This window comes from Nicotiana tomentosiformis, chromosome 12 (genome assembly GCF_000390325.3).
Source record: "Nicotiana tomentosiformis chromosome 12, ASM39032v3, whole genome shotgun sequence".
Taxonomy (NCBI): Eukaryota; Viridiplantae; Streptophyta; class Magnoliopsida; order Solanales; family Solanaceae; genus Nicotiana; species Nicotiana tomentosiformis.
The window spans coordinates 38,379,075-38,396,382 of record NC_090823.1 but is presented as its reverse complement, the minus strand read 5'-3'; the positions used below and the strand labels follow the sequence as shown (position 1 = coordinate 38,396,382).

Below are 17,308 nucleotides of genomic sequence, written 5' to 3'. Positions count from 1 at the left end.
TACACACACTAAAAATATCACTAGAATCTTGTGCTCATAAACCTTTCATGTCATTATTAAGAGATTGCCATTAATGAAAATATATAAAAAATATTAGAATTTAAGAATTTTCAAATATAAAAACATGTCATTCCTTTTTCAATATGTTAAAAGAGGAAAAAATATCATATAAATTGAAATCTAGGAATTATAATTAATTTAGGAATAGGAACTAATTAAGAAGTTTTTGTCAAACTAGCTAGTAATTGATAAGTAACCAATCCCTTCTGTATAAGCATCATATATAAATGTTTTATAGACGGATAAGGGATGCTTTTATCCATGTTTATTTTTTTTTCATTTTAAAACTTACTATTTATTATTATTACTTAAGTATTTTTAAATAAAATTATAACCTTTTTTAAAGCTGTTTCGGAGCAGCAAAAGGGGGAAACTACTTTGAAAGTTCTAAACTTTCTCGATATGTTTCTTATTCAAAGTAGAGAAAAGGGGGTTGAAGATAGAGAGGCTGCTGTTTATTTAATAAAGAAATAAAAGACTATCTGTTCTCCTGATCCTTTTTCTTCGTGTGAAACTGAACTTTCCCTTTTCTATACAGAAGAAGCTATCTAGAAAAGTTTCTATCCTTGGACCGATATGAAGAATTTTCTAATATTGCAAGTTAAATATTTATATATATCATCTTCACCTTCAAAAAACAAGAAGCTTGGCTATCTCCTTGAGTTGTGTATAGACGAAACTACTTAGTGCCAGCAGAAGAAGAAGCCAGACATAGAGTTTTTGCTTCTCAGGTGACAATTCTTTCTTAGATTTTGTGTGTGTGTGTGTGTGTATCTTTTTTTGTTTTTCTTGTTTTGTTGTCTCTTCTTATTTATAGGATTCTGGTTAACCATTTTCAAAGATTACTTGGATATCAAACTTACTCTAAAATGGTTGAAAATTTCGGTTAACATGTAGCTCGTACGTGAAGATAATGACTTAAAAACTCCAGATATCCTTCTCCTTTATGAATAAGTCTGAAAATATTTTTTCTTACCTGAATAGGAGTTTAGATTCTAAATTCCTTTTTGGTTTTTTGATAACTCCCTCTTTCCCCTCTCCCTTCCTATCTCTTCTTAGCTAGCTTTCAAAATTTTATCATAGTGTGTATGTATACGTGAAAGAGATTTGTACTTGAGTCTAATATTTGCAATGTTTCATTTATGTGTTATTATTTTTTTATATATGTTTAAAAAAAGAATTGTTTTTATATTTGAAAACTTTTAATTTTTTATTGTATTCTTAATAGCATACTTTATTAGCTACTGATACATGGGCGGAGCTAGCCCATGAGCTACGGGTTCGGCTGAACCCAGTAGCTTTTGTCCAAACTCTCTGTTTATCTTACGAAATTTAACAGTAACTTAAAATGATTAGAATTTCAAATCCATAACATTCAAATCCTGGCTCCGTCTCTGTACATATCGAGTATAAACTCGGCTACATAAATTAATACAGAGAGATTATTTGGTTGTCTATTTGCGTTGGGCGTGGGGTGGGATGGGATTGAGTGGACAGTGGGGGTAGGTTGGTGTATTAGTATCTGTCCTAGGTGGAAGAAATAGAAGAAATATCCATATTTGGTTTTCCAATTGTAGCTTATTCTAATAGTGGAATTGTTATAATATATTTTTTGTATTAAGAGCGATCATATCATTATTATTCTTATATAAGAAATACTTTCCATCTTTAGAAACCCAGTTTAGTAATTAATTCTCACAAGTGACGTGCTCCATCTCTTCTTCTTTTTTCCTCCTCTCTTTTTGTTTGCCTGACTGTGTTTCTTGAAGTAAATTATTCAGAAAATTCTCTTTCGAGTAAAAGTCAAATTAATTAGTCTTTGTCGCAATAAATGGTTAATTGGCAGTTGACAGGTTAGAAGTTAGAAGATGGAATGGATGCAAAGGAGGAAAGTGGCGATATCCCTACTACTGGTTGCTATCCTCATTTCCTTGAACTTGAGTAGTCTTGATGGACAAATAATTAAACAAGGTGAGAATCTTTTATAGCCATAAAAATATTATAAAATATTTAATACGATAAATTTTAAATATCTTATAACCACATGAATATTATAACATATTTAAAATTATAAATTTTAAAAATCTTTTTTTTAAAAAAAATGTGTCGAATCAAACTAGTCGTATAAATTGAAAGGAAAGAGAAGATGATAGTAGATTGGGGCTACAGTCTACCTTGATTGCTACAAAAAAGAAAAAAAAGATGAAGTTAGGTTAGGTTTTCATCAATTTTGAACTTGCTCCTTCCTTTCCATATTTGATACTTTGCAATTATTAATGATATATCAATTTGGTTAGTTTATAAGATTTAAATTAAAAAAACATTTCTTTTTTCAATTTTCAATAATACAGACATATATTTAAAAGGATTTATGTTATATATACTGATAGTATAATATTACATTATCGATGTAGTTTAACGCATTATATCAGATTATTATTATTATTTCGGATTACTTACTAATTTTTATCATACAAATTTATTTGTGATTACTTTATAAATGATCTAATTATGTAAATATTTTTAAAGTGTATAAAACATAATTTTTTTTTGAAATTATTAAAACTCAGTGACAGTGATTTTTTTACATATAATTAAACATTTTGTGACCTATGAAACAAATAACGTAGTTGAGAAAGAAAGACCTACAATAACATTTTAATCGCGCGATACTGAGATGTAAATAAATATTCAAAACCTTAGCCTACTTTTCCGATTGGGGTATATTATCATTTATCATCATAAAATTAGGAATACGAGAGTTTGGAAATATTTAACGGCGCTATTGCAAACCTTACATATCAATTAAACGTTGTTCATTTTTGCAAATTATGTCCTAGCTAGCTGAAAGTGTATTAATCATTCCTGTCTTTTATATATTTTTATTTTATTTTCTTCTCATTTTTTGTGCAAAAATGATTTTTTAATTTTTCAGAAAAAGAATTGGTTGAAATAGAGAATGAGTCAGGATCCATGCAGCAATCAGATGATACTGTGAGGATTGATCCTTTGGACAATTTCAAGAAATATAGAGGAGGATATGACATTACGGAGAAACATTATTGGAGTGTAAGTTAATCTACATTTATCGCTCTGATAAAATCGAATAGGAATATTATTTTCTAAACTTGTGGTCATTTCACTTATAAGTATTAATTATTAGTACATCATTTTTATTCTTATGTGAATAAAGTTAAATTTCGAGATATTAGCTACGAAACATAGAAGATTGGATCACGTAGGAAACAAATTTATTTCAAGAAACTAAATTTTAATATTTGGTGCAGTCAACCATCTTTACAGGTATATATGGCTATGCCATTGCTGTGGTGTGGCTCTTGTTCGGCTTAGGATATGGACTATGTCTTGTTGCTTCAACTTTTTGCTGCAAAAGAAAGAACAGAAAGCTCAAAAAGAGATCAACTTGTCATAATGAGCACTATTATCTCTGGCTTATTCTCTCAGCTATTTTCTTGACAATTTTAGCCATGTAAGTTACTTCACAATTTTCTTTGCATCAAGGGCTTAAAATGTGTGTATAGAAGGGTACGGTCCCTCAACATTATCTACTATAACAGTAAAGTCACAAACTAATTTTTGTCATACTAAAATGATTTGCAATTTACCTACTATAACAGTAAAGTTACTAAATTTTACCAACTATAACAACATCCATCAAAGCGATTTTATAATTATAGTGGTGTTACGTTACTTCTATGGCGGGTGAAGTTAATTAAAGAGTTATTTTAATATGATAAAAAATAACTTATGATTTTACTATTACAGTGGGTAAAGTTGAGTTAATTTATGTAAGACAATTTAGATTTGGAGAATTAATTCAATTAGAATTTTCACATTTATATATTTGAAAACTATCTAAGAATTACTATAAGTTACAATAATTAACAATTCAAAATATTTAAACTCGAAATCCGAATGGTACTAGAGAGAGAGTAATAAGAAAAAGTCATTCTCCAAAGGATGGTTGAAAGGTTCAAGTAACTGAAACAGCTTTTACAATTTTCACAGAACAGCAACAGGCCTTGTTCTAGGAGGGAATGCAAAGTTTCATTCAAGAGCTGATACAGTAGTGGACATAATCATAGATACAGCAGATGGGGCATCAGAGACCATTTACACTACAACTGAAGCCATGAAAGAGATGAATAATGGCTTACAAGGGACTGATTTAGGTAAAGAGGCTGCTGACTTCTTGGTACCTACCTCTAAAACTCTTAACAGACAGGCTGATGATATACATAGGGAAGCCAGAAAAAATAGGCGATTAATCGAAAAACTTCTCAAGATAGTGTAAGTCTCTCTCCTTTGTTTAATCATTCAGTATATATTCGGAATTTACTGTTCAAATAATCCGGATCCCCGCACAGGTACATAGTGACTACAGTGGTTATTTCTCTAAACTTGGTTGCTGTAATTGCCCTATCAGGTAATAAACTCTTATCTAGTTTGATCTTTTTATATTTTTGCATTGCTCAACTACACTGACTAACGGTCTGATCTTTTTAATTGCAGTATTTGGGATACTCAAATTTAGAAGAACCCTTAACTTGTAAGTATGTTATGTCAAAAACTAAAAGACACTATTACAAAAAAACTTCTGACACATTCTTCTGATTGAATGCAGGCTCATTACATTGTGTTGGGTCTTTACAACTCTCTGTTGGTTTCTTTTTGGCATTTATTACTTTTTAGACAAGTATGAAAACTATTCTCAACCAATTGTTAGCTGATATATATATTTATTTCATTACCAAACTGTATTTACTTTGGATTCTAATTAATTATAGAAAATGACTTTTGCAGCTTTGCTGGAGATACATGCACTGCACTAGAAAATTTCCAGTCAGATCCCAACAACAGCAGTTTGAGCTCAATTCTTCCCTGCGATGAATTGGTTTCAGCTGAATCAGTCCTTTATGATGTCAGTGAAGGGGTACATCGAATAGTTAACGAGGTAAACTTGAAAATTCATACTCCGATCCATTATATTATTTATGGGTTTTAATCCGATTTGTCTCACTTCATCACCAAAAATCAACACTTTTAACATTTTATTTATCAAAAAAGGGTTAATGTTCCTTCAACGAATGGCACCAAGCAAAATGAATGAAATTTGACAAATACTTACCCACTCCCTTCCTGGGCAGAGTTACATTGACAAAATTAAGAAGGTCTAATTAAATTCAAAATATAATAGATCAGATCAAGCGCAGCGCATATATATATATATATATATATATATATAAAATTTTCAATGCCCTTGACATAAAGAAAGCTTCCATTGTCGTAGCAAAGGTGGCTGCAAATTTGCTTTAATTTGCACGCATGGTTTAATCACAATTATTACGATTTCTGGCTCCTTCACTGGCTAAGTGCCCTTGGATCTACCTGGCTACATCCTTGCTTCTCTCTTTTAAGTTATTGCAACCTTTCAATGACATTGGAACGCGCGAGGGCAGAAAGGCAATTATATATATTTGGAGGAAAGAATCAAAACCTATAACTTAAGTATTAAATTTCTTTTACATAATATTCTTGATTTCGCTATCAAATGTGGACTAAAGCTGGAATTAGGCCATGACTGAACACTTACTTACCAAGGCCTAGCTAATTCTTCAGTTTTCCTATTTGGTAACTCGATTTTATGTTGTATGAGTCAATAAAGATTCCATCGTAGTTATCAATATTGTTGGATAACTGCAGGTGAACCAAAGGTTATCTACAGATTATGGAAATCTTGCACAAATCTGCAATCCTTTCTCCGGTCCACCAGAATACAACTACCAGCCGCGAAACTGTTCATCTACTACGATTCGTGTGGGGGATCTCCTTGGGGTAAGTACAAAAAGGCCAATGATTTTACGTATAATTGCTGAACTTTATCCACTGCTATAACAATTAAATCACAAAATTATTTCGTGTCACACTAAAGTAATTGAACTTTACCTACTATAGCAATAATATTGTTACTAAACTTTACTAAAACAAACCTACCCATTAAGGTGAATTTACTATTATAGTGGATAAAAGTTTGTAATTTTAATGTTATATCGGGTAAAGTATAATTTAACATGACAAAAAAATCATTTTATGACTCTACTATTATACATAGTAGATAAGGTCAGTTACATTAATGTGACAAAATAGTTTTGTGACTCTAGGAATAGAGTTCAGTGATTATACATGACATTGGCATCGTGAGTTAGTTCTCCATTACCTTTGATCTGACCTTTTCTTTGATGAAGTTCTTAAGGATGTTGACATGCACTGATCCAAATTGCAAGGGAGGAGTGATGGTTTCCCCTAGAGCTTTCAACAATGTGGAGGCATACACAATTGCTCTCCAGAAAATCCTCGACGTCTACCCTGGAATGGAGAACCTAACTCAGTGTGACACAGTATTTAATGCATTCGGCGATATCATTGACAAACATTGCAAACCATTGAAGAAAAGCGCGCATTTGGTATGGGGAGGACTTGTTTTCCTCTCAGTTGTAATGGTAGCATTAGTCCTCGTGTGGTCTTTCGAAGCAAGACATGAAGGGAATCATCACAACTTAGATACTTCTGTCAAGCCTCAATCTGCAGCAGCAGATATGCTGGAATTAAGCACAGCAAAAGAAGCCAACACTGGCTCAAATTCTGCTTCAGTCATGTAAATAATAATAGCTAATTAGATATTACTTCATTGTATTGCATAGATAGAAACGATCATAGGCGTTTAGAAGAATTATGAGAGATCAAATAATGCTCTTGGAGAAGAAGCAAGCTTCGACGCTCTCCCAGACAACAACTGAGACATCATGGTTAAAGAGCATCCAACGCAAAGCGGCCTTTCATTCTTTTATTTTGTTGGGGTACATCTCCCTGCACCCTCAGCTCAGGGGACTAGAAAATGCCTTTCCTTTTTTTTCCTATGGAGGAAAATGTAGTAGAGTTATAGGACCAGATTTATTTTAGTTTTGCTTATTGTTTTCCAGAATTAGCCCGAATAGGAAATTCTTGCTTCTTCTGAAAGTTAAAGAAGCCAGCAATGGGGACAAACCCTCAATGGCATGTATGAAATTCATAAAGCTAGAAGAGTATTCATTTTTATTCAATCTTTTCCCACAGCTCAAGGGCATTTTGCTTCTCTATAGACCTGAAATTAAGCATTAATATTAAATCTAGGGAAAAGTATCAGTAACTCCTATTCACATCCATCACAAGAACATTGTCGCATTAATTCCTTCTACCTATTCATAATGCATCTTTTTGTATTTGAGAAAAGTAATTGACTTGAGCTAGGTACACAAATACCACAACAACAATAATATCACAATCTCAAACAAGTTAGGATCGATTATGTTAATTCTTATTGTTCATGTCAATAAGTTATACTCATTAGTTCAATACTATTATTTGAAGAATTCGTCCCCCTAGCACTGAGTTGAGGTTAGCAGGACTCCAAATATAGTCCAAATGTGTTAGGTGTGACATTTGTATCTTAGGAATTCTACCGAGAGATTTGGTACACAAAAATAAAACCTTTCAAACATGTTGTCCCGCTGTTTTGTTAGTTTTATTCATCCTGTTGACTCCTTTTGAGGACTTTAGGCCGGTCAATTAGTGCAGTTTACTTTGAAAACTTCCTCTTCCTTTTTATTTGATAAAGACTTGGAAAATAGTACTTAAACCAAGTACTTGGCTTACAGATTTTGTTTTCAAAACCAAATAGAATAATGCACGTCATTTTCCAAAGACAAGAACAAACAACAATGTTTCCCAGATAAACGCGAACCAAAACCAAATCCAAACACCACAAGATTTGAAACCAAAATATTTACATAGGTTTCCCTCAATCCGTGTGATTTCTTAAGAAATAGAACTAATATTGCCCAAAAGAGGGCGAAGCACTAATATGATATATAAACCAATAACGTTTTGACTTTCCTAGGCGAGATAAATTATCCTATGTCAATTCAATCCATTATTCCATTTCCAGATATGCTCCGAAAGATAAAATATACTGTAACTTGTCCATAAATAAATAAATAACTAGAGGCGACATTTTGCTCACTGCAACTCAAATAACGTGACTATGAGTTCAGAAACATGCTAAAATCTTCGGAGAATATCATGTTACATTATAATATTCTTAAAGTTGAGGGAACACCCTTTCAATTGATCAGAGATACTTCTATTCTTTTTTCTTTTGGTGAATTTTGGAGGAAGGGAGTGCTTGACTTCGACTGGATTGCGAGACTACAAATTTGTACCACCAAATGAAAATACTAAATTCCATGTTCTCTATTACAGATTATCTTGAGATATCAGACATCACAACGGTACATAATCAAGAAACAACGTCCAGCAATGTAGATGCAACGATCTGAAGATGGCGCTTTAGTTAGTGATTTAGTTCCCTTCATCCTACAAGAAAAGGAAGAAGAGTTGTAAGATATTTAACAAATTGAACTAAGCAAAAACTCAGCAAGGCTGAAGCAGTTAACCAAGTACAAGAGCAGCAATGGAAGATCTGAAGTTAAGAGTAAAAACAATCAGATTTCATAATGTGTTCATCCAAAACAAAGCAATACTACATATTTGCAAATGTTAAGAAAATGGACATGGGTCTACCCAAAATACTAAATCATGAACTGAGGATTGCCTATAAGGAGACAACAGCCCATTCTTCCTCTTTTTTTATTCTCAAAAGGTGATGTTGTGCTTTTAGCCGCAAAATCAATCAAACAATCGATCAACGACGCCTCAGTCCCCATTAAGTGCCTTCAGGCAAAAACACAAAGAATGGAGCATTGAAGATATCCTGAACAACAATTATGAACAAACTGTTCCAAGTGTGTGTGCTTTGAAAACAAAAGAGCCACATAGACCAAGAAAGAAGCCATGTTAATAGGCATCTGTGATATCCTTTTCATCATTGTCCCTTCTCTGCCTATAGGTATAAATGATGATTTGGCAATTCAGTGACAACCAGAACTAGAATTTGTCACATTAACTGCAACAGCAAAAGTACTATGTACGAGAAACACTTGGAAAAACAAAAAAAAAAACAGTTTGAATAATTAAATATGTTAAATTGGTGGGCGAACATAAAAGAGAAGAAGACATAGTGAAGTGCCAAGGAGCTGCTTTGATTTTTTTTTCCCCACATTGCATTTTGCTCCTTACTGAATCCTTGGCAAGTAAAAACACCTAAGTTTCACAGATAGCTGCAACTACCCCAGTTCCATTCATTTAGTTTCGACGAAACAAGAAAAAGAAAAGGGAAGGCAGGGAAGATGCAGGATCTACAGAGAAAAAGGATGTTAGGGATGTCGAAAGGGAGAAAAAGAAAAAGAAGAGAGTTTAAATAAAGAAAAGTGGGAAAAGGAAGAAGAGGAAAGGAAAAGCAGAAGATGAGACCCTTGGTGATCCCAATGCAGGAACTCTTGGTTAACAGTTCTAAAAATATTTAAGCAACAGTTGCTGATTCTACAATCCGCAATCAGGTCATTCCAAGTATATATAAAGATGATTCTCCAGGGCATATTAAGAGGTACAGCTTCCTATATACATCAAAATATTTGATCTAGGAGATAAAGAAAAAAAGGATACCCAAAATATGGTTCTGAACTTTCTTCACGTATGTTGTCCAAGCTCAAGTTCCTAGAGCTTTCTTAGTGCATCTTTCATGACAAAACTTCTACCACTATAAAGGGCACTTTTTCTTATCTCGAGAATCAATACTTATTTCTTAATGTCTTAAAGCAGGGAGAAAGAGAAGCTCTTATGAAGAGCAAGGTTACCCACTTTTTGGTACATTTCACTGGAGAAATAATGGAATATGGAAAGAATGATTATCAGCCCTCAATTCCAGAGGAGAGAGCAACCTCTTCCTGTCCATTTGGTGTAGCACTGTTCAACTCTTTAGTGGCTCAAGCTTTCACCTGCTAAATGGAGGAAATATAGTCCCTAGCAATAACAGTTCTTAACTAATTTGCTTTCCCCGTGTAAAAAATTAGGCCAAATACATTGACAACCCCCTGAACTTGACACGATATTTCAGTTTGGCACCTTATCTTTGCAGGATACCTATTGTTCTGTTGTCTTGACCCACCGACCTATCGCCTATCAGATTAAAACAATGATAAGACCACATTTGATGGGTCAAAATATATCACTTGTGCACTTGGCATGATACTTTTTATTTGACTTGGCATGCCGCATCATTTTACACATGGCAGATCTCACTGGCTCCTTTGTTTGACTTGGCGCGCCATGTCACTTGTCACGTGACACAAGTTGAGCCTTTAAGAAAACATGACATCTAATTGACCTTGGGCTAATAACATGGGTTTATCATTTGTAGCACAACTAAAAGGACAAACCCAAATTGAACTTTTTAATTAAATCCATATATATTGGACTTGAATAATTAATTCATTTATATTAGCCCAAAATATTTATTTGAACATGATTTGAATTTAGGACAACAACAACAACAACCCAGTATAATTCCACAAGTGGGGTCTGGGAAGGTAGGATGTACGCAGCCTTACCCCTACCCTGGCAGGATAGAGAGACCGTTTCCGATAGACCCTCGGCTAAAGAAGCCATGATAGCAAGCAATAGCAAAACAAATAATTGGAAAACTAAATCGAAGATAGCAACAGAGAATATGAAAGAGGTACCGATAAACTATAGCAAGACAATATATTTAGAAAACAAAATCCAAGGCAGCAAACGAGAATATGAACGAAGTACTGCCAGCAAACTATGGAATTACCGATGGCAAGTAATAACATAACAAGACATGCGAATATAGCAAACTAAGGAAAAAAGGGTACCGTACTAGCACTAATACTATCGAACTATAGAAGACAAAGGAAAACGCACGACTACCTACTAACCTTCTACCCTAATCTTCAACCTCCACCCACTTCTATCTAGGGTCATATCCTCGATTAGCTAAAGTTGCGCCATGTATATATATATATGTGTGTGTGTGTGTGTGTAATATATATTCTTTATAAGACTACTTATATATTAGTATCTACATTATGTAAAATGTGTGTGTGTATATATATATATATATATATATATATATATATATATATATATATATATATATATATATATATGTGTGTGTGTGTGTGTGTGTATGTATGTATAAGGTTTTTCTTATACATGTCAATTAGTCCAAAAGAGCGAGCTTCTTCCAGTCAACTCAGTCCATGATTTGTAGGGTTTGGCATCAATCTTGGGTTGCCAAACTGCAAACCTTCCTACAGTTTGTTTGGATCTACCTTTAAGAGAAAACTTAAATCAGAAGACATATGGCAGGGAGCGTCGGAAAGATGTGAGAAGCAAATTAAGAAACAATACCTCTCTTTTTTTTTTTTTTTGGGGGGGGGGGGGGGGAGCATTTGTTCTATTCATAGTGTTTTGAATTCTATGCTTATATTATGTCTTTGTTTCCAATGCTTTTGAAGATAGAGAAAAGAATAGAGTATAGACAAGTTGAGGGGAGAATTCTTGTGGCAATGGAACAAAAAGGAAATTAAATGGTCAAATAGGGCGATGCTACTTTAAAAAGGAGGGCTGGGTATCAAAAATCTAAGAATGCAAAACAAGAGCCTCTTAATGAAATGGCTTTAAATATTCATTGTTGAAGTCAATGTTTTAAGGGGCTGGAATCTGGAGAAATATTAGGGCACATTGGCCACTTTTTTCTACACTCATTGGTATTAAATTAGGAAATGGAAGAAGGGTGTCTTTCTGGTAGGAGAATATGTGGCATTCACCTCTTAGAGATCAACTCTCATCCCTCTATAACCTTGCTCAAGATATCGATCTTACTGCTGCACAAAGTAGGGAAGGTAACAGTAAGAACATCACTTTCAGAAGGAACCTAAATAACTGGGAGTTGCACAATATTTCAGAATTTCACAGCATCCTTGCCTCTTTCCAATGCCTCAACAACAGAGAAGATCAGCTGATATGAAAAAGAAAGGGCAATGGCACATTCACAGTAAACTCATGATACTTTTTGTTGCTTAAAGAAAATAACCAGACTACTCAGGGACCATGTAAACAAGTATGGAACTTTCACACACCAGTCAAAGTGATGTGTTTTGAGTAGTTAGTGACCAAAGAAGCTGGTTTGACTCAAGACAACCAACAAATAAGAGGGATACAGCTTGCCAATAGAAGTTATTTGTGCATTGAGTCAGAAACTCATAACCATCTCTTCCTGCATTGTACTTTCACCACAAAGATTTGGCATATGTTTAATATTTTGGGACTCAACTGGGCTATGCCAAAAGCAGCAGCAGATTTACTTTGTGCTGGCAGTGAAAAGGTCTAGGTAAGAATTTAAAGAAAGGTCGAAACACCATACATGCTGGCATCTGATGGTGTGTTTGGAGAGAAAGGACAAAAAGAGTTTTAGAATGACAAGAGAACTCCCAGCTGAAAATCAAGTCTGGTTGTGTTCTTTTGATTTCTTGTTAGCGTAAATTGGAAAGGGTAAATGAAGCAGAAGCCATGCTACAGTTCATAGAATAGATAGTCGTCAAGGTGCTTTGTTTTTTCTTATCTCTCTCTCTCTTTTTTTTTTTTTTTTTTTTGGGGGGGGGGGGGGGGGTAATCACAGCACTTTCTTGGTTTTTTTAACATTAATAAAACTTACTATATATATATATATACACACACACACACACTTCTTTGCAGAAGGTTGGTAAGACATAACATTTGGGTCTGTGACACATGATGCAAGTCAGAAATAATTTTGAAAACTCTTATCAACAACTGTAACAAATTTATGTTATTTTTTATAAGCATATTATATCGACACATTTGGAGCATATTTTAACCGGTTAAGGTTCAGTCAGTCAGATACAGGCACTATTGTTGCTTCTACAAGAAGGTCCTAAAGCCGAGAAGAGTCTAATGTGTTTTTTATGATAGATTCGAGGAACCACATCATTCAGTGTTTAATTACAATATCCAATGATTTTCCACTCTAGTTGGAGTATAGTAGTTCTAAAATCATGAAATAGCTATTTGCCTCATTCTTGCTATTGTTCAATGCATAAACAAAAGATCTAGCTACTTATACACACTATCTTATGATGATTGAATTGTGAGTTGATTTCCATGATTCCTTCCTTTTTTTTAAGCTTCAGTGGTGATTTATTCAGCCTTGGCTATAGAGTTATTTACAAGGAAATTCTAGGTGTCAGCTCTAGAATTTCTTCTTTCTCATTCTTTCAACCTGTACGTACTGTTTACGCAGCAGCATTCACTGCATTAGTATTATCTGCTAATTCGTCCGACTTTTGGTTCTTTTCTTCCTTTATGGTGCACCTCTTAGAGTACTCAACCTTCTTTTTTATGCTGTTACTGATTAAAATGACCTATTTACAGCCTATAAACAACCACTAACTCTCCCCGATTTTGTTGCTTCTCTCCCTCAACTGCACTCTCATCTCTAGCCATGAAATTCCATCAAGATTTCTACCAATCGAGCCACAAATAATCCTCAGGCGAGCCCTTTGAGATATAGATCTTTACTTCCAATTTCAGGTCAGGGAATCCCTTCGTAGTTCTAAGTCAACCATTAAAGGTTTGCAAAGAGGGTAAAAGGATAGCCCGGTGCAAAAAGCATCCAGCGTTCACGCATGACCTGCAGAAGGGTCGCACCTCAAGGGGTGTGATGCAGACAGCCTACCTTATGCAAGCATTAGTGGCTGCTTCCACTGCTCGAACCCATGGTCTATAGGTCACACGGAGACAACTTTACCGTTGTTCCAAGGCTCGCCTTCAAAGGTTGCAAAGAGGGTCCAAGATCCATTATTTTCATTGGTGCTGTCAAAAAGCAACAACCGTACAAAAGCACTCACTTTACTGAAGAGAGGCATGGATGAAGAGAAGAATAATATATGTAGTGCAAGTAGAAGAAGTGATAAACACAAACAACAATTACATAAACAGCTGAATTGAAAGAGTTGCAATTAAGTTAAATATGTAATTTGCTGTGAAAGATGTGTTTATATATCTATTCCTAATAAACATGTTCGTAGATATTATTTTCTTAGCAGGTGCTGCATCTGTCGTATGCTATACGAGTATTTGACTGGACATAGAGTTTAAAATGATAATTTGATTTATCTACTATACAGCTGATAGCATAAAAAGATATTCTCAAATAATGACTGAAAACTAGTTTGATAGAGAACGCATCACATCAAAGTTAAAAAATTCCACTTGTTTAGTGTATTTAAATTCTTGAAAGACATGAAAATTGCATAAAGAATGACCAGTTTCCAAACATATCGGGACACCTCGAAATTGAAAGAGTGAAATATAAATTAGTACTGATTGACTAATATATTGCTTTGCCAAGTATATTTATTTCTTGGTATGACCTTTTTCAAGAAGCGCCAGTGGGTGCTGAGGCATTGAACAGCCGCTTAAGTGAGGTGAAGCACCCAACATGCCTAGACCTAGGTTCAGAGCTGAAGCATGCCTCAAGCCAACTTTTTAACAATGTTCTCATTCTTTTTATAACAAATTTTTTAACATTGTTCTCATTATCATTATTTTTGGGTAAATCAGGTATGTCACTTATGGCACATTAGGTGTCTTTGATAACATTTAGAGGAACTAAGTTCTGAAAAAAAATATTGTACAAGTAATGTTGATTCACAGTATCAGCATGTGATTTGGGCTAGTAATCTGCTCTTTTCTTCTTAGCTACCTCTCGGAAAAATTTCTGAAAACAGAAAAATCAGAGAATTTCTTGCTAGATGAAAAGTGCAACACCAATTAAAAGGAGGCATCCTTGTCCAGTGTTGTAAATAGCGAGCGCTACAGCGCTAATAGCGTGTAGCGACGCGAGGCGAGACAGCATCGCTATTTTGGTCTGTTGCGTTGCGAGGAAGAAAAGGCGAGCGCCTCTGCATGTGTAGCGAGAGGCGCTGCGAGGCGAGAGGCGCTGCGAGGCGTCGCTTTTTGAATAAAACGGAAGAAAAGGCGGCATTAATATTAAAACACAAAATTAGGGCTTGGGTTTCACTTTTCTCCTTCAGCGACGAGCAGCGACCTTCTTCTTCTCCTTCAGCGACCTTCGATCTTCTTCTTCTTCTTCCATCATCAGCCATCATCACCAGGTATGTTACTTTCTTTTCTTTTCTTCTTCTTCTCCTTTTTTCTTCTACTTTCTTCTTCCTCTATTTCAGCAGCGACTTCTTCTTTTTTCTTTTTCTTCTTCTTTCTTCTTTCTTCAATCATTCAATGATCGGCTCTTTCTTCTTTCTTTCTTCATTTTTCTTCTTCTTTCTTTGCTGATTTCCAGAGGCAGTAGCCTTTTTTTTTGCTCTATTTTTCTTCTTCTTTCTTTGCTGTTAGTTTCTTCATTTTTCTTCTTCTTTCTTTGCTGTTTTCCAGAGGCAGTAGCCTTTTTTTTTTGCTCTGTTTTTCTTCTTATTATTAATATATTATTGTTATTGAGTTTTTAGTTATATGTATATAATATTTTATGTTTTTGTATAAATTGTCGCTTCACATCAAAAAGGAGAGCGCTTCGCTGCGCGCCTCTCGCCTTAGTGAAGCGGGCCCTCGTCGCTATTTGTCGCCGCACGCTATCCAAAACACTGTCCTTGTCAAGCATTCCCACTCAGCTTCTCACTGACTGTAAAAAAAAAACTAGTCTCCATCTAGAAGAGACTAATAACATTAATAACAACATTTGGAATAAGAAACGGGGAACAGAAGACAGAGCTGATATATCAAACTAATATTCAGGAATAATGTGAGAGGTCATCCCTCAAAAGGGTGAGCTAAGCAAAACTATTTAGAACTTTTTAAACGATTTGAACACGGTAATTGGCTATGGATGTATGCAAATGCAGAAGGCAAACTTTTCTTTTTCATAACAGTAGTGTTCGGGCCTGTTTCTAATACTTCTAACACTTTTTATTTGTATGTGCATACTATTAGCATGAGATGAGTTTGAATGAAGTAATGTGGTCAATGAGACATTCATATAGCCAAGCATAACTTGTTTGGGAGAGGCTTAGTTATTTGTTGCAGTGTTCGGGCCAACTTGCACACACCTCATCTAAATCCAGAATGCAAACTTGATTGGAACTAAACAAAGCTTGATTCCACAGGAATTTGCTTATATAATAAATAATCTCATAATATAACCGTACTAAAACATACAATTGACCAGCTTAACTTCTGAAGCTAAATTCAGGTTAAAACAAATTACAATAAATATTATTCCTTAATATTAGCCAGAAAATACCTGCTGAGGATTGGGACTATCACGAAGCACTTCAAGACTGGAAACCCTAGTCTCCAAGACGCTAAATTTCTCCTTCAACTGTACTCCAAAAAGAAAAAGGAATAAATCAACATTTCTTTTCCCCAAAAAAACAAATAATAACAATAATATTTTTTTGGTCACAGAAATTACTTGGGAAGAAAGAGAGAGTCGATCAGCCCATAGATCTTTGAATATGAAGTGAGTCATTGTAGCTGAAACGGAAGTGAGACCTATTGTGAACCATAGCAACCTCGTTCGCATCATCTTCTCCTTCCTCTTTCCTTTGATTCTCTAGAACTGCGAGAAAATAGAGTCAAGAGTGTAGGAGCTTGTTAAGCTTTTATGGATTTTCATACTTTGCCACCTTAAATAACTTTTTGTTTTCTTGAGCACCTTAAAGTTTATAAAACAAAGACATGAACCATTTAGGTAGTACCTTTGATTAGAAAAGTTAGAAAAGGCGAGAAAAAAGATCAAAATGGTAGGGTAAACTATTTTGGTTCTTAATATATATGTAGCTTAACACAAATCAAATAAAGACTTTTATTAGGCTGAATCGGTAACTAGCAAGTTTAAAATAAAATTAGCATAATTTCTAGAATCTCTTGCCAATCGATGAGCAACTAGATTTTTCTCCTTAACAAGAAACGACAACCATCTAAAAGTACTTCAAATTCCGTAAAATCTTCACTTGGAATTACAAGAAATTATAATTTCCTGAATATCATATTTGATTATACCCCGGGCCATTAAAATGTTGAATCAGCTAGATAAGGGCAAAACGTACACCCATAATTTTAGCTTGCCTAACATAGATACAACCTTGAAAAACTGAAGAAGCTGTAACTATAAATTTACCTGTTGAATCACACACGACAGTCTTGCTCTACTACAACCCGAAGTAAGGAA

General features: G+C 34.4%; 2 protein-coding genes across 4 annotated transcripts; one reads left to right on the top strand and one right to left on the bottom strand.

The window, feature by feature from the left end:
* The first annotated feature begins 519 nt into the window (after positions 1–519).
* LOC104119128 (uncharacterized) lies at positions 520–7,181 on the top strand. 2 transcript variants are annotated; one of them, XM_009630553.4, is made up of 11 exons: positions 520–791; positions 1,914–2,031; positions 2,996–3,129; positions 3,348–3,550; positions 4,090–4,371; positions 4,449–4,507; positions 4,594–4,630; positions 4,706–4,777; positions 4,885–5,035; positions 5,785–5,916; positions 6,327–7,181. In XM_009630553.4, exons 2-11 carry the CDS (start codon positions 1,929–1,931, stop codon positions 6,738–6,740), a joined length of 1,587 nt encoding a protein of 528 aa, XP_009628848.1. In that variant the 5' UTR covers positions 520–791; positions 1,914–1,928; the 3' UTR covers positions 6,741–7,181. The 2 variants fall into 2 exon arrangements, with proteins under 2 accessions (XP_009628848.1, XP_009628847.1); XM_009630552.4 differs by having other exon boundaries at positions 524–791; positions 1,907–2,031.
* Positions 7,182–8,130: 949 nt separating this feature from the next.
* Positions 8,131–16,835, bottom strand: LOC104119127 (uncharacterized). Of its 2 annotated transcripts, XR_001973796.3 has the most exons (4): positions 16,550–16,835; positions 16,379–16,456; positions 13,871–13,935; positions 8,131–8,493 (listed from the first exon to the last, which is right to left on the bottom strand). XR_001973796.3 is itself a non-coding variant. In XM_009630551.4 (3 exons), exons 1-3 carry the CDS (start codon positions 16,661–16,663, stop codon positions 8,479–8,481), a joined length of 207 nt encoding a protein of 68 aa, XP_009628846.1. In that variant the 5' UTR covers positions 16,664–16,822; the 3' UTR covers positions 8,131–8,478. The 2 variants fall into 2 exon arrangements, 1 of the variants encoding a protein (XP_009628846.1); XM_009630551.4 differs by lacking the exon at positions 13,871–13,935 and having other exon boundaries at positions 16,550–16,822.
* Between the last annotated feature and the right edge of the window lie 473 nt (positions 16,836–17,308).